This window comes from Aquarana catesbeiana, linkage group LG07 (assembly GCF_042186555.1).
Source record: "Aquarana catesbeiana isolate 2022-GZ linkage group LG07, ASM4218655v1, whole genome shotgun sequence".
In the NCBI taxonomy this organism is placed as follows: Eukaryota; Metazoa; Chordata; class Amphibia; order Anura; family Ranidae; genus Aquarana; species Aquarana catesbeiana.
In genome coordinates this window covers 221,153,484-221,171,522 of record NC_133330.1, presented here as the reverse complement: position 1 = coordinate 221,171,522, position 18,039 = coordinate 221,153,484, and the positions used below count along the sequence as shown (strand labels likewise).

The 18,039-nt window shown below is 45.3% G+C and overlaps 1 protein-coding gene across 2 annotated transcripts in view; it reads left to right on the top strand.

The window, feature by feature from the left end:
• The window catches only part of LOC141103462 (putative 3-phosphoinositide-dependent protein kinase 2), a 33,987-nt gene that overhangs the window by 1,465 nt on the left and 14,483 nt on the right, over positions 1-18,039 (top strand). For both annotated transcript variants that reach the window (XM_073593082.1, XM_073593083.1), the window contains one exon: positions 15,167-15,337. In XM_073593082.1, coding sequence (XP_073449183.1) covers positions 15,260-15,337 — 78 coding nt within the window. In that variant the 5' untranslated portion in view covers positions 15,167-15,259. The remainder of the gene's footprint in view (positions 1-15,166; positions 15,338-18,039) is intronic.

The following is an 18,039-nucleotide window of genomic DNA, read 5'->3' as shown; positions in this document are numbered from 1 at the left end:
CATCAGTGGAAAAAACAATGCATTGAATTAGACCCAATCAATGGTGTCATTTGGCCCAGTTGTTGATGTCATTGTGAGGAATTGTTCCCCATCGTTGGTGTCATTAGGGGGAATTATGCCCCATCACTGTTGTCCTTCGGCCCAATTGTTGGTGTAATTGGGAGGAATTGTGCCCCTTCATTGGTGTCAGTGCGGGGGGGGGGGGGGATTATGCCCTATTGTTGGTATCAGTGGATGAAAGTGCCCTAAGGGCAGGATAAAAGCAAGCAAAGGGCTGCAATTTGGAGACCACTGCTTTAGATCAAGCTTTCCTAAATGCTAAGTTCAACGTAAAAAAATAATAATAATAAATGCATATTTTTTGCATATTAAAAAAATATGCATTGATTTTTATTTATTTTTTGTTGACAGCCTATAAAGTATTAATCCAGGACAAAAGAAGAGGTTGAACCACTCCAGGTAGTGAACTGAGAGTGACGCCCTCCCCGTTGTGGAAATAACAGGTGCTGGCTCAGCACAAACAATAATGAAGAAAAGGAATCTGGACAGCTGCACTCCAATATAAGCCTTTATTGTAGCAGATAGTCAAAGTTCATGTAACAGCAGAAGCAGGGCAAGACATTGACGCGTTTCACAACATCATCGTTGCTTAATCATAGCTCTGATTAGACAACGATGATGTTGTGAAACGCGTCAGTGTCTTACCCTGCTTCTGCTGTTACATGAACTTTGACTATCTGCTGAAATAAAGGCTTATATGGGAGTGCGGCTGTCCAGATTCCTTTTCTTCATTATAGCCTGTAAAATATTGCACACTCACGATCAGTAGATTGCGGGTGCAATGTCAGGCTCTTGCAGACCATCAGTACACTGTCTGTGCATGTATCCGATACAGGCAGGCTGTTACTGAAGTCCAGGAAGCTCAATGGACTATTATGCCCCATACACACGGTCGGATTTTCCGACGGAAAATGTGTGATAGGACCTTGTCGGAAATTCCGACCGTGTGTAGGCTCCATCACACATTTTCCATCGGATTTTCCGACACACAAAGTTTGAGAGCAGGATATAAAATTTTCCAACAACAAAATCTGTTGTCGGAAATTCCGATCGTGTGTACACAAATCCGACAGACAAAGTGCCATGCATGCTCAGAATAAATAAAGAGATGAAAGCTATTGGCCACTGCCCTGTTTATAGTCCCGACGTACGTGTTTTACTTCACCGTGTTCAGAATGATCGGATTTTCCGACAACTTTGTGTGACCGTGTGTATGCAAGACAAGTTTGAGCCAACATCCGTCGGAAAAAATCCTAGGATTTTGTTGTCGGAATGTCCGAACAAAGTCCGACCGTGTGTACAGGGCATTAGAGCGCTCACCGGCACCCTCGCAGTTCATTGAGAACTACAAGCCGTGGCCGAAGGTAGTTCCATCATTCACAGAACTCTGTCATTCTGTGTCTGCAGTTGTGTCGGCAGAGCCCCACATGGCCACGCTGTTTTCATATTGTGACATCGGGTGAGGGGAGAGAATTGGGGGGATGTGGGGTTGGTGGATGCCCAATATGTTACATTCTAAATGCTGGTGTAACATGTAACATGTTGAGGAGGTGAACTTATCCTTTAACCACTTCCCTAACGCGCATAGTCATATGACGGCGGCAGGAACCCTTTGTCCCTGTGGGCCGCCGTCATATGACGTCTTTTCCTCCTGAGCCCCTAGGGGGCACGTGTGCGCCACGTCACTAGGCACCCGATGTGCGTGCCCGGCGGCCACCATGTCCGCTGGGCACCCGCGATTGCCTGTGAACACAGCAGGACCGTGGATCTGTGTGTGTAAACACACAGATCCACGTCCTGTCAGAGGAGAGGAGACCAATGGTGTGTTCCCAGTACAGAGGAACACCGATCAGTCTCCTCCCCTTGTGAGTCCCCTCCCCCTACAGTTAGAATCACTCCCTAGGAAACATAATTAACCCCTTGATCACCCCCAAGTGTTAACCCCTTCCCTGCCAGTGACATTTACACAGTAATCAGTGCATTTTTTATAGCACTGATCGCTGTATAAATATGAATGGTCCCAAAATAGTGTACAAAGTGTCCAAAGTGTCCGCGGCAATATCGCAGTCATGATAAAAATCGCAGATCACCCTCATTACTAGTAAAAAAAAAAAAAATAACAATAAAATGCTATAAATCTATCCCCTATTTTGTAGACGCTATAACTTTTGCGCAAACCAATCAATATACGCTTATTGCGATTTTTTTTTACCAAAAATATGTAGAAGAATACATATCGGCCTAAACTGAGGAAGAATTTTTATTTTTTTTTTTTTTTCAAATGGGATATTTTTTATAGCAAAAAGTAAAAAATATTGTGTTTTCTTCAAAATTGTCGCTCTTTTTTTGTTTATAGCGCAAAAAATAAAAACCACAGAGGTGATCAAATACCACCAAAGAAAGCTCTATTTGTGAGGAAAGAAATTATCAAAACTTCATATGGGTAGAGTGTAGCATGACTGCGCAAATGTCATTCAAAATGTAACAGCGCTGAGAGCTGAAAATTGGTCTGGGCAGGAAGGGGGTGAAAATGCCCTGTATTGAAGTGCTTAAAGCAGTATTATCCCTGCTTTTTTCATTTATAGCTACAGGTAAACTTATAATGAGTCTTACCTGTAGGTACAGTGAATATCTTCTAAACTGGCGCCGTGCATGCACAGTGCACTCTGTATTTTGAGTGTGCCTTAAATACAAAGAGGGCCATGCTGCCATGGTGCATGGACGAGAGTGATGTCATCGCGACCTGGCCATTCGAACAGCCAGAGAGTGTGAACAGGGAAGGAAGACCAGGTGCAGTTGAGAGCGTCAGCAGCGGTGACAGCCCACCACTGGAGGGCTCTGTCTGTAAGTTATGTAGGCAGGTAGGGTTTTATGCTGCCCCTGCCGGGAGGGTTAGTGTTAATTGTGTTTCCTGGTTCTTTCTTGGTGGGCATTTTTGGGTCTGACCCACTGGTTCTGTATACTATAAAAGGGACAGGGGTCCGCACCCCAGAAAGCGGTTGCTGCTGTTAGCTGTCATTACTATCTTTGTGGTACTGTTGACACAGTCCGTCCTGTAAGCCTGCTGAATATACTGAGACTGAAGTGTCAGTTCATTAACAACTGACTTCAGGACCCTTCTACAGCCTATAGGAATTGCTGCTACCAATCCTGGACACTACCATCATAGACTGAATCCTGTGCAGGTACGCTGGGGAAGCCACAACCCTTAGTTGGGGATTAGTTTAGGAAAAGACTGTTGCCTTTGTTTGCCATGTTGATGCAGCACCCTGGTGTTATGCAGAGTGACTAACAAATTTAGTTTGCTCAGCGGTAACCAGCCTGGCTGTTTGTTAGGAAGATCCACTGACCTTTTCCTAAATCTGGGTTTGATGCACCTCTCTCTTCCGTCACTAGGTGGCATTGTTACCTGTGGCATTAGATTGATAAGGGCTTAATAAATCCGGACTAGGAGTGGATGGGTTGACTCAGCCAATTGGAAGGGGTTTCTTTGCCCTTGGCCTGCTTGGAGAGCCTATTTATTTGGAAGGGGTAAGGTGATCAGGGTTCTGTGCCACCTGGACAGCTGTCTGGGTGGACATGTGTTGAAAAGCTCCCGGCTGCTAGTCCAGAAGCCTGAGGCCTGCCTGGGAGTACTTGGCTGCTAGGCGGTTGGGACTTCACAGGTTGGAAGCAAGCAACGCGGGGTTGGGGCTTCAGGATTGGAGCCCAACCGAGTTGCAGGGGGTTCTGCTGGCTGGAGAACCAAGTAGTTGCCATGGGTGAAGGGAAGCAGGTGCAGTAAGAGATGACCACTCCTGTCGCCAGAGGCAAGCAAGAACCAGAGTCAGAGGTAAAGGGGACACAGTCGCCAGCAAGGGACAATCTCTCCTGTTATCAGAGACCCAGTTATGTGGAGACTGAAAAAGTACCAGAGCAGCCTTTTTCACTAGGGACGGTGAAGAAGTTGGGAAAACTTGAGCAGAGTCAAGCTAGGGACCCAGCGGAACAGTGTGGGTGGCGCTTGCAGAGGTTTCAGCAGGTTAGCTGAAGAGCCAAGTCAGGGACCCAGTGGCACAGTGTGGGTGACACTTGGAAACCATAGTTGTGAAGGAGCTCAAGGGATCCAGTGGCGGCTGGGATCTGAAGAGTCTAGTGAGAGACTGGGAGCTCAGTGAGAGGATCTACAACGGGATACTGTGAGTTGTGATCTGTATTGAATTTGAAGTTACCAGATCAGTTGCTATAGGAGACAGCGTTCTACAGATACAGTTTGCTGCAATTCAACTTAAAGGCCCTTGAACTGTATAGCTGTTCTTCTATTCCTATTTTTGTCTCGGAGTCTGCCAAGTATTTTGCACTGCCAAGGGCGTTCAGGCCCTAACTCTCTCTTCCCAGTTCTTTTAAGAGACAATAAATCTCTTTTTGCATTCTCAAAGTCTCTGGCGCCCAACTTACTCTATCTACACCACACACACTATGCCTAGTACCCAACACTGTAAAGATTGATGTCAGCTCTTCCTGACTCTGGAGGTCACCATTAGGCCTCTGGGGGTCGGGGACGTCACTACATTTGGCGCCCAGTGTGGGGAAAAGGCGTTATCTCTGCAAAATTGCAACTACAGAGGGACTTCGTCTGGCTCCATGGGAAGGTGGCAAGTAGCATCTTTGTTCCTCATAGACTGTGTTATTATCCGTGTGAAATATGTGGGGAAGAACCAACGTGTCTCATTGTTCATGGGAGAGTGTCGGCCTGGTCGTTTGTCACTTTGCACCAGCGCCGCAAGGGTTAAGGCAGACTCCCTTAAAGTTTTGGCGCACCTTGAAAGGAAGGAGGTGGGCGCTGAAGTCCTCAGTGAACCAATCCGTTGGCAGGGGGTGGAGGAACCGCTCTGCAGAGGAGGAGAAGGAAGTGCTGCCACGTGTGTCGCCTTTGCTCCCTGTTGAGTTGTATTACGGCTGTTGAAAAGATAACACGGTTTGGAGCTTCTATGGCAGATTGGAGGGTGTGTGTTTCGGGTATCGGCCCCAATCTGAGCAGATCAAAGGGCACACATAGATACCGGAGTAAGATATACATCGTAAGGTAGCCTCACGTTATACACTGAGGGAGGCTATGAAGCTCTTGGGCTGATTTGTGGAAAATGTTCCAGCCCGGCCATGAATCTGTGGCCTTGGATCATCTGCGGACGCTGAGGGGAACCCCTACTTGAGGTAGTCTCGCCAGCCCAACCTCTGCGGACACTACAGGCAGAGTGGGATAGAAATGTTGCCATCCCAGCGGGGGAAAACTTTGAGAGTCCCCCTGCCATCACCTGGCTTATACGAGAAGTTGCTCTTCTCACCCCTGCGACTTCTCCAGGACCATATGCTCCAGTCATTCTTCGGGGCCACGGTTGAGTCCACCTGCATTCTCTGATGAGGGAACCTCCAGTGGGAAAGACACCGGAGTCTGGTAAGCCTGAATTGGGTGAAAGTAGTGTGCCAGTGGGGGCTGTACAACCTGTGGCTAACAAGGGGGATAAGGTAGCTTTGACTGCTGCTGTTAGTTTGAAGCGCAACCTGCTTCCAGCTGAAGAGTGCTCCACTATATCTAATTCAGATATCCCATCTGATCGGATTTCTGAACTGTTTCCAGACACTTTGTCATGGACTGGAAAGTGGACTAATAGTGACGAGGAGCAACCATGTGATATCGACGAGGATGATGTCCTCTCTGTGCAGGCTGCTAACCTTAAGATTGAATTATCTACTAGTGCAGCACCACATTTGTGCCCTAGCCAATCATTTGAAAAAGAACGTTGGGCAAATTGGGCGCCTAAGATTGTTATGTCTAAACTAGCCCCACTGGCTAGCTCACTCTGCAGACCTGACACTGTTGTTGGGCATCGGGTCTAACATGCCTCAAATACTCGTGTTCTACTTGGGTTCGGAAACCCTAAAACACTGCCTAGGCTGTCCAAGTTACAGCGCTTTGTTGCTAAGAAAGTGGCTGGTTATTTGTATCCATATATACCTACTCAGTTGGAAGAGGAGATCCAGGAAAAGAGAGTACAGTGGGTGGATGCTGCCATTCAGAGCTTTCTTAAAATTCCTCTTTATGTCGATTTCAAAAATACCCCATTTTTTCTCAGACCTGGGACTACGGCAGTCATATTTACCCGGACTGTGTCATCATCTGCAGGCCTAACCAAAAGGACCTCCAATAATACATTACTACTGTTGATACAAGTGGGAAATCTGTACAGTTGCCTGATCCCAGATATTACTGGTAATCCTGTGTAAATGTGGAAAGTTACCTGAACCGTTATGGATTACAAATATGGGTTGGTGGAGTCGTGTTGATTTGCTAAAGATTGCTCCACCCTCAAAGAGAAAAGTTACCGTGGGGACATCCTCGGCTGTCTTGCTGGACTGTGTACTGAAATACCAGCAGTTGCCAGGAGTGCCCCAAAATCGAGTCATGCTGGCCTGTATTGTAATTGTCAGTGTACCTCCCTCTGGAAAGTGACATGTTGATCTATGTTGCAGAAATTCAGCATGTCTTGTTCCTTCATTGCAGAGGAAAATTATCCCCAGTCTCTGGCTGGGGACCTGGATGACCTGGAAGATGAACAGTTCTTCAAAGTTTATGGTCCCTTGCATAGTAGCATGGCTAAAAGTGCTGTTTGTATACAGCCATGCACCCTGTCCCCAGGGTTGTCCCTATGAAGAAGGAAAACTGCTGGGCAAAGTTGTTGTGTTACTGCACCTCCAGTGAGAAGATTGATGGATTTTGGGGCTCCAAGGACCCTGGGGTGTTTAGTTAGGTAGGATATGCTGTGGCAAAAAAGGGCAAGTTCTCACCTTGAAATTCAAGATATTGAACTGAAAGTTACACAAGGACTGTTCTCTATATTGACCACTAGGTGGCGTGAGAGTGCCAGCCTGAGTGAGTCTCGATCTAAGTTTACTCATGTGTCAAAGTTTTGTATATTGATAAGTAAAAGTTTTTTTCTAGGATTGATATGGAAAAGGGGTGGGACCCTCAAGGGGGTGGGGCCCATTTTCAACTGTATATACGCTTAGGTATAGTCATTGGTAAAGTATATATATGTAGATTGAGATATATCACTGTGTCTATTTGGCACTACAGGGTTGCTCTTGACTGGGAGTAAACAAAATTCCACTTATATACATATTGCATTGTTACTATAGGAATAGGAAGTGTTTCTATGCTGTCTTTTTTCTTCTCTTTCGGGTGTTCCAGCACCCATAGCATCTTTCTTGGCTAAGGAGAGACATCGGCCTCAGTTGTACAATAACCTCAGCTTGTACAACCATGCTAAATTTTATATTCTTTCCAAGTGTATATAGTAGATAGATAGGATATAAGGCTTTTTGTTATTGTGTTTTCCATTGTTGTTCGGGTGGTACGCCACAAGTAAAATTGTAAATACTGTCCTCTATTTATCTGCCCTTGTGTGAAATGCCACTTGCCTATGTACTTATGTTATATACAGTATCTCATAAAAGTGAGTACACCCCTCACATTTTTGTAAATATTTTATTATATCTTTTCATGTGACAACACTGAAGAAATGACACTTTGCTACAATGTAAAGTAGTGAGTGTACAGCTTGTATAACAGTTTAAATTTGCTGTCCCCTCAAAATAACTCAACACACAGCCATTAATATGTCTAAACCTGCTGGCAACAAAAGTGAGTACACCCCTAAGTGAAAATGTCCAAATTGGGCCTATAGTGTCAATATTTTGTGTGGCCACCATTATTTTCTAGCACTGCCTTAACCCTCTTGGGCATGGAGTTCACCAGAGCTTCACAGGTTGCCACTGGAGTCCTCTTCCATTCCTCCATGATGACATCAGGGAGCTGGTGGATGTTAGAGACCTTGCGCTCCTCCACCATTTGTTTGAGGATGCCCCACCGATGCTCAATAGGGTTTAGGTCTGGAGACATGCTTGGCCAGTCCATGACCTTTACCCTCAGCTTCTTTAGCAAGGCAGTAGTCGTTTTGGAGGTGTGTTTGGGGTCGTCATGATGTTGAAATACTGCCCTGTGGCCCAGTCTCCGAAGGGAGGGGATCATGCTCTGCTTCAGTATGCCACAGTACATGTTGGCATTCATGGTTCCCTCAATGAACTGTAGCTCCCCAGTGCCAGCAGCACTCATGCAGCCCCAGACCATGACACTCCCACCACCATGCTTGACTGTAGGCAAGACACACTTGTCTTTGTACTCCTCACCTGGTTGCCACCACACACGCTTGACACCATCTGAACCAAATAAGTTTATCTCATTAGACCACAGGACATGGTTCCAGTAATCCATGTCCTTAGTCTGCGTGTCTTCAGCAAACTGTTTGCCTGCTTTTTTGTGCATCATCTTTAGAAGAGGCTTCCTTCTGGGATGACATCCATGCAGACTAATTTGATGCAGTGTGCGGCATATGGTCTGAGTACTGGCAGGCTGATTCCCCACCCCTTCATCCTCTGCAGCAATGCTGGCAGCACTCATAGACAAAGACAACCTCTGGATATGACTCTGAGCACGTGCACTCAACTTCTTTGGTAGACCATGGGGAGGCCTGTTCTGAGTGGAATCTGTCCTGTTAAAACCGCTGTATGGTCTTGGCCACCGTGCTGCAGCTCAGTTTCAGAGTCTTAGCAATCTTCTGATAGCCTAGCCCTAGGCCATCTTTATGTAGAGCACCAATTCTTTTTTTTCAGGACCTCAGAAAGTTCAGAGGTGCCATATTGAACTTCCAGTGACCAGTATGAGAGAGTGAGAGCGATAACACCAAATTTAACACACCTACTCCCCATTCACACCTGAGACCTTAGAAAAACACACAGAAACTCCACGCTTAAGGCTAAGAAAGAGAGAGAAAAGGTATGCAGCCTCCCCTACTAGCCCCACAAGGGGGCTAATCAGTATAAGTAAATAAAGGATGGGGTGAGTGGCGCTCCCTTTAAGGGGAGTATGTAAACTCAAAGTGTAACAGCAATACTACTGAGATTATAAACACATATTATAAATAACCCCTAATAAAAATACAGTGAAAAAATCATACGGTGAACAAAAATCAGCAGTAAAACCAGTTAAAATATTTAAAACATCAGTGAATAGTACATGACACCAGCATATATTCTGATGTGATCTGCAGTGCTAAACTGTTGTGCAGTCCATACAGAAAAATTATGTGTGTATAAAAAACTATAAATGCACAGAAAGTGAGAGAGTCTGCAATACTCCAAACATTTGTTGGTTTAGCAGGACAAATTATATGTTGCAGAAAATTCCAAGCAATATGGTGAAACTTGGGTATATAAAAAATCGTATATGCAAAAGAGTGAGAAAGTCTGCATTACTCCAAGTAGCTGGTTTAGCAGGAAAAAATATGTTGGAAAAAAGGTCCAAGCAATCTGGTGACTCTTGTGCCAAGAAATAAACCGGTGACTTCTGTGCTCCCCCTATGGCTCTCCACTCACTAGCTCCTTATACCCCTACAGGGGTAACAGGCAAAGTGGATTATCACAGGAAGTTCTCCAGATGGTCCCCTATTGTCTCTATGGTAATGGCTCCTGGTACCAATATCCCAAAACTTTCGGATCAATCATCTGTTCATCACAGCCTCTGTCACCATATCCAGGAAATGGATCTCCAGGGATAAGTCCCCATTCCAGACAGGAGAGAGGAAATATTTGGTCGCTTGCATGGATGATAGAGTACCCAAGGCCCCCTTGCAGAGGAAAAGCATCAGTAGGTCAGCTTTTACTTTGATCTAAATGGACGATGACAGGTTCTCTTTACTCTCTGATAATTCACATTGCCTGTCACCCCTGTAGGGGTATAAGGAGCTGGTGAGTGGGGAGCCATAGGGGGAGCACAGAAGTCACCGGTTTATTTCTTGGCACAAGAGTCACCAGATTGCTTGGAACTTTTTTGCAACATATTTTTTCCTGCTAAACCAACTACTTGGAGTAATGCAGACTTTCTCACTCTTTTTGCATATATGGTTTTTTATATACACAAGTGTCACCAGATTGCTTGGAATTTTCTGCAACATATAATTTGTCCTGCTAAACCAACAAATGTTTGGAGTATTGCAAACTCTCTCACTTTCTGTGCATTTATAGTTTTTTATACACACATAATTTTTCTGTATGGACTGCACAACAGTTTAGCACTGCAGATCACATCAGAATATATGCTGGTGTCATGTACTATTCACTGATGACTTAAATATTTTAACTGGTTTTACTGCTGATTTGTGTTCACCGTATGATTTTTTCACTGTATTTTTATTAGGGGTTATTTATAATATGTGTTTATAATCTCAGTAGTATTGCTGTTACACATTGAGTTTACATACTCCCCTTAAAGGGAGCACCACTCACACCATCCTTTATTTACTTACACCTGAGACATTGTAACACTAACGATTCACATGACACCGGTGAGGGAAAATGGCTAGTTGGGCCAGATTTGGATATTTTCACTTAGGGGTGTACTCACTTTTGTTGCCAGCAGTTTAGACATTAATGGCTGTGTGTGTTGAGTTATTTTGAGGGGACAGCAAATGTACACTGTTATACAAGCCATACACTCACTACTTTACATTGTAGCAAAGTGTAATTTCTTCAGTGTTGTCACATGAAAAGATATAATAAAATATTTACAAAAATGTGAGGGGTGTGCTCACTTTTGTGAGATACTATATATACATTTACCATTCAACATGCTAACCTTCTCAGTGCAAAGTTAAATAATATACATAACAACAGTAAACCTGTCAGAGCTGGGCTCAACCCCTCCTTCTCTGAGCTGGCTGCTCAGCTGTCGGCTAATTGCCAGCTCCCATCTCTCTCCACAGTTACTCAGGTGTTGTTGATATCCTGCTCGTCAGTCCTGCCTACTTAAGCCGTCCAGTCCAGAGGAGCTCTGGCTTTGCCTTGGTCAACATCACAAGAAACATCAACTGCATTCCTGTTTAAAGACTGGCTTTGCTGACATCCCTTTTGGCTCCGGATCCTGCTTGCTGTTCCACTACTTTGATCCCTGACTTCTGACTTGGCTGACTATCTGTTCCGGTTATTGAACTTTTTTTTTTTGGTGTTTTATTTCTTCCTTTCTCCCTCACCTTTCCCCCCACCCCAGTCCTCGCCACAACCTTCTCTACACCTCCTACTCCACATTTTATTTAGGCATATTCTCTATTCTCTTTTATAGTGGGCACCCTATTTTATCCAACCAGGGCTTCCACATTTTTAAGAATTAATCCAAATTCTTCCGGCTTATAAATACCACTTTTTCCCTCCATACATTGGCGTCCATCACCTTACCCCATTCTTCCGATGTAGGGGGCCTTGCGGATTGCCAATTTTGGGCAATTATCTTTTGTGCTTGGAATAGACATCTTGTTACTGTCATTTTAATATTTTTAGATATACTGTTTACCTCTATTTTCCGCAGCAAACATAATGTAGCATCCATCTCCAGCTTAATCCCAAAGGTCCTATTAATTTCCTCAAGTATATCATTCCAGTACCTGAATAGCTTTGGGCACCTCCACATCAGATGAATTAAATCACCTGTTCCCTGACACCTTGGGCATTTATCATCCGCTCTATATCCATACCGAAAAAGCTTCTTTGGAGTGTAATAAGCTCTATGTAACAAAAATAATTGCGACAATCTTTGTGAGGGGGAGACTGACACCTGGGGGCTCATTTCCATTATCCTTTTCCATTGTTCTTCAGTGATTTTTTTTCTCCCAGGTCTTCCTCCCATCTATTTTTATTTTTAGCCAGTCTTTCCCCATTATTTTCCCACATATTTGTTCATATATCTCGGATATCAGACCTTTGGACGAGCTAGAGTTAACTATTTTTTGTATAAGGGGGAGTCTACACCATTCCACTGTTTGTGTTTGAAACTGAGCATTCAGGGCGTGTCTAACTTGGAGATACCAATAAAATGAGTGGTTTGGGATACCCTACTCGTCCCTCAACTCGGCAAATGACTTCAGAATATTCCCTTTATATAGCTGAGCGAGTTTTCTGATACCGCAGACCTCCCATTCTTCTATTTTACCCACCGGGATCAGCTCTGGGAGATGTTTATTATCCCAAATCGGGGCATAATCTGATACCCCATTATATCCCATAATTGTTTTAGCGGCCTGCCATACCTTGGACATTAATTTTAGTGTAGGGGGCCTGGGCGAGAGAGAGTTTGCCTCCAAGGACTCGACCAGGTTACTATGCAAAGCTCCTTGCAGCATCAGTCGTATATTTATGTTCCTATCCCCCAATATACTGCCTCCCCTTAGCTGTTGCAGCTGGGCAGCTAAGAAATAGTTACGGGGTGTGGAACTGCCGCTCCTCCTTCTTTTGTTGGTAACTGCAATATCTGTAAGCCTATTCACGCCTGTCTCTTCTTCCAAATTAATTCCCTAAACAGGGTTTCAGTTTTCTTAAACCAGTCCATTCTGATCCAAACCGGGGAGTTATTTAACTGGTACAGAAGTTGGGGCATCCAGATCATCTTGATCAAATTAATTCTGCCAGCTGCTGACAGGTTGAGGCGGCACCAGATATCGCACTTACGTCTAAACCTTAGCACAAGGAGGGCGAAGTTCTCCTCTATGTATGGATTGTGGTCTTTTGTTAGCCATATTCCCAAGTATTTCATCCTGTCCACCACCCTCAGTTGCCCAGCCAAAGACGGTAAAGTCTCTACTATATCTACTGGCATCAAGGCGGATTTATCCCAATTGATTGTTAAACCTGAGAACTGTCCAAAGTCCTCCATGATACTCATAACTGTAGCAAGGGATGAATCCGTGTCCCCCAGGAAAAGCAGGATATCATCTGCATATAATGCAATCCTTTCATCCCCTGACTCTCTTTTAAATCCCTGTATTCCCCCTGCAGATCTAATCGCAATTGCTAATGGCTCTATTGCCAGGGCGAATTGCAGGGATGACAGGGGACATGCCTGTTGTGTTCCCCTCTCAAGCAGAATCAGGTCAGAATGGATATTATTAATCCTTATTCTGGCCCATGGCACCATATAGAGGGCTTTTATCCAACCGACAAAGTTAGGTCTGAACCCAAATACCTCAAGGACCCGCCACAGATAGTCCCACTCCAGGCTGTCAAATGCGTTAGAGGCATCCAGGGAAACTACAGCTTGCGAGCCCCTGCCTAGCATTGGGGTCTGGAGGTTGAGATATACCCGCCTTATATTAATGCTAGTAGCTCTGTTGGGGATAAACCCGGATTGGTCCGGGTGTATAATATTTTGTATATACTTGTTCAGCCTGGCCGCGAGCACTCTTGCCAATATTTTAGCGTCCGAGCATATTAATGATATTGGTCTATATGATAAGGTCTCCAATGGGTCTTTCCCCTTTTTTGGCAGGACTACAATTGTAGTTTCTGACATCGAAGTGGGCATCCTCCCCCCTGCAGCCACTTCCCCTAACATCCGTAACATTTCCGGGAGCATCACGTCACCATATCGCCTATAAATTTCAGTGGGCAAACCATCTGGGCCGGGGGAATTCTGGTTTGCCATCCCAGTCACTGCAGAGTATAGTTCCTCTAACGTTATAGAAGAGTCTAATTCATTTTTGCCCTGTTCTGAAAGAGCGGGTACCTCAATCCCCTCAAAAAAGAAATTCATCTCTCTTGTCTTTTCTCCTGACCTAGACCTGTATAAGTTTGTATAATACTGTGTAAAAGAGTCCAGAATTTCAGGAGTCTGTTAGGTGATTTTCCTACCGGTTATTGAACTTTGGCTATGTTTTGACTACGTTTGTTCTTTTTACTTTTATTATTATTATTATTATTATTATTATTATCATTAATAAACAAGTGTGATTTAACTGTACTTCTATCTCGGTCTGATTTCTGATTTCATGGTTTCTGACAAAACCTAATATACTCCCAAATTATGTTATCAGAATTACAGATAGGTACCATCACCAACTATACTGGTATAATTCTCTCAAGAGATGGGAAAAACATCAAAGTGTCACTTATGACATTCCACTACATTGTTTGTGGTGGAATGCCAACAACCACACAATAGCTACATATGTCTGGTGCATCTGTCAAAAAACTTTCCAGCATACTGTGGTCATTAAAACACTCAGAGGTACCCAAAAATCAGCTGTGCATGGACAGGCCAAAGTAATAACAATTAGCAATAAGCTCCTAATTTATGGCTTCTATATATGTATATGAAATCTCTCCTCTTTCTCTCACTTTCACCCCTGAATTTACTGAATGGTGTAAGTAAGATAAAGAGAAGACTGCAAGCTTTTGTCATGATCCTCTCAAGTACTCCTAAAGGTAAACACTTTTCAATTAATAACCATGCTAGTACCTGACTAAATTCCATTAGCACAATTATTCAAGCATGAAACCCTTTACAATCATTATTTACAGTTTCCACACTTTCACATACTACCAAGCATCATTCTGATTATTGGTGATTGTACTGCCTATTAATCTCCTTTACCAGTCACTATTAATAGCCTATTGTCCATATCAGACATTTAAAGTGTCCATTTCCAGATGATGTCCTTACACACTTAAACAAGGAACTTATAACTTTTTTCCATTATTTCTGCCAATGGCTGAATTTCCCCCCCTCCCACAATTAGATATATTTTAAAGCAATTTTATTCTGGTGGGCACATAAGAAACCTTTGTGCCTGTGCAGATGTGCCACAGGACTCTGCCTTGTTCTAAAGACAGGACAAAGGCCTTTGGCACATCTGTCCACATGCAAGACATTCAAAGATGGCTACATGGGTGAGGAGGGGCAGAAATAGTGGGGACTGAAGTTCCTCTTTAATGGGGGTCTCTCAAGTCTTGTTAAAAAAGGCTCTGTATTAATATAATGCATGCATCTCCAAGTGTCCAGCTTGAACTAGGCCCTACAGATCTGTGAACACTGCAGAAAATATTAACGTAGTTACTCACTCCCTAGACAACGTAAGAATTACACTCCTGATATGTGCAGTACTTGGCCAAGAAAAACCCCTCTGGACTGTATTAATATTGTATTGTGACTTTGAAATGTGACCTAATGTCCCTCTGTCTCCTCCAGGTTGTGCTAGCATCCTATAATGCCACCAACAAGAAGGTGGCTATCAAGATTGTTTAGAAGAGACTCGTGCTCAAGAAGAATTCCAGAAGTGCCATGGTTGAGCTTAAGGTGTTTAAACAAATTAGAGACAATCGCTTCAACACTTGTCTATATGGTGGCTTTCAGACAGATGTAAGTCTTGTCATCTACCCCTTTTCTCACCAAACACAGGGTATGTTATATGGGCCTAGTTCAAGAGTGACATCACTACTGACATGACCTGCCATCACCTTACTCTTATGATGCTTTAGTAGATTCTACATATTTTTGTGTAGAATTATCATGGCTTCTGTACATTATTATTTCCTGATTAAAAGACTCAACAAACCGTGCCCCAATCTCTATATACTCTACCTGTACATTGGCCATACTTGGGAAACCAAGGCTCACCACTACAGGTGCATCCACTGATCTGAATGGCTCAGTACCCTTATTTTCCAGATCGGACAGGTAACATGTAAGACACTGCTATTGTACTCAGTGCATTTACACAAATATATGCAAACCCTAAAACAAAAATATATTATATTGCAACTCACCAGCCCTAAGATGTGGTGCCTGCATTAGCATTCTTTTTTTTCAGATTAAGAACATTTTCAACAAGTACAAATACCTGTTGACCTTATCAGAAATGTAGTGTTCCTATGAGCTGAACTGATATATCAAACAGTGGCGTAACTATAGGGGTCGCTGCAGTCGCATTTGCGACTGGGCCCTGATGTTCTGCCGCTGTGGGGGGCGCCAAGACCCGGCATCTCCCCCTGCACCCCTGGCTGTCCGTTTAACATGTAGGGGGTAGGTGGGAGGCAGCGATCGGCAGCTCTATGGTGCCCACAAGCCGCGAGATCTCCCTGGGGCTTGTAGCTCTCTCTCCAAATGTATACAGTGGAGAGGGGAGGGGCCTCTGACCTGGGCATGTATCGGCTTCACTCTTCAGTGAGTTGCTCTGCTTCTACACTCTTGATAATACATGCCCGGGTCAGAGGCCCCTCTCCATTGGATACAGTCGGAGAGAGAACTACTAGCCCCAGGGAGATCCCGTCATCCGTGGACACCATAGAGCTGCTGATCGCCGCCTCCCACCTTCCCCCAGGTGGGTACAGAGATGTGCAGGGGGTCCAATGTGCACAGAGGAGACCAGCCAGGTACAGGGGAACTTCTGGAAGGAGGGTGTGACTTTCTGGGGACCCTGATGCAAAGGGGGCTCTCTGGGGACCCTAAAGTAAGGGGGCCTCTGGGGATCCTGAAGTAAGGGGGGCCCTCTTGGGACCCTAAAGTAAGGGGGGAGGGCTCTCTGGGGACCCTGATGTAAGGAGGGGCCCTCTGGGGACCCAGATGTAAGGGGAGGCTCTCTGGGGACCCTGATGTAAGGGGAGGCTCTCTGGGGACCCGATTTAAGGGGGGCTCTCTGGGGACCCTGATATAAGGAGGGGCCCTCTGGGGCTGTGATGTAAGGGGGGGTTCTCTGGGGACCCTAAGGTAAGGGGGGCTCTCTGGGGACCCTGATGTAAGGAAAGGGCTCTCTGGGGACCCTGATGTAAGTAGGGCTCTCTGGGGACCCTGATGTAAGGGGGGGCCTCTGGGGACCCTGATGTAAGTGGGGCTCTCTGGGGACCCTGATGTAAGGGGGGGGGCCCTCTGGGGACCCTGATGTAAGGTGGGCTCTCTGGGACCCTGATGTAAGGGGGGCTGTCTAGGGACTCTGATGTAAGGGGGGCTCTCTGGGGACCCTGAAGTAAGGGGGGTTCTCTGGGGACCCTGATGTAATGAAGGGGTTCTCTGGGGACCCTGATGCAAGGAGGAGCTCTCTAGGGACCCTGATGTAAGGGGAGGCTCTCTAGGGACCCTTATGTAAGGAAGGGTCTCTGGGGACCCTGATATAAGGAGGAGCCCTCTGGGGGCCGTGATGTAAGGGGGGGTTCTCTGGGGACCCTGAGGCAAGGGGGGCTCTCTGGGGACCCTGATGTAAGGAAGGGGCTCTCTGGGGACCCTGATGTAAGGAGGGCCCTCTGAGGAACCTGATGTAAGGGGGGCTCTCTGGGGACCCTGATGTAAGGGGGGCTCTCTGGGAACCCTGAAGTAAGGGGGGTTCTCTGGGGACCCTGATGTAAGGAAGGGGTTCTCTGGGGACCCTGATGCAAGGAGGGGCTCTCTGGGGACCCTGATGTAAGGGGAGGCTCTCTGGGGAACCTGAAGTAAGGGGGGGCTCTCTGGGGACCCAGATGTAAGGAAGGGGCTCTCTGGGGACCCTGATGTAAGGAGGGGCTCTCTGGGGATCCTGATGTAAGAGGGGGGCCCTTCATGGTTTCTTGCACCAGGGCCATGAAGATTCTAGTTACGCCTCTGATATCAAACAATGTTATCTTCCTTCCAAGCTATTTCTTCATCTCCATTAGTAATGGAGATGACAAGAGGAGGATGTAGTCCTACTCTGGGGAGCAGAGGAGAGGGGAGGTTTTCTGTTGTTCTGTACAAGAGGGACACTTGTTCTACATACAGTATCTCACAAAAGTGAGTACACCCCTCACATCTTTTCATGTGACAACACTGAAGAAATTACACTTTGCTACAATGTAAAGTAGTGAGTGTACAGCTTGTATAACGGTGTAAATTTGCTGTCCCCTCAAAATAACTAAACACACAGCCATTAATGTCTAAACCACTGGTAACAAAAGTGAGTACACCCCTAAGTGAAAATGTCCAAATTGGGCCCAATTAGCCATTTTCCCTCCCCAGTGTTATGTGACTCGTTAGTGTTACAAGGTCTCAGGTGTGAAAGGGGAGCAGGTGTGTTAAATTTGGTGTTATCACTCTCGCTCTCTCTTACTGGTCAC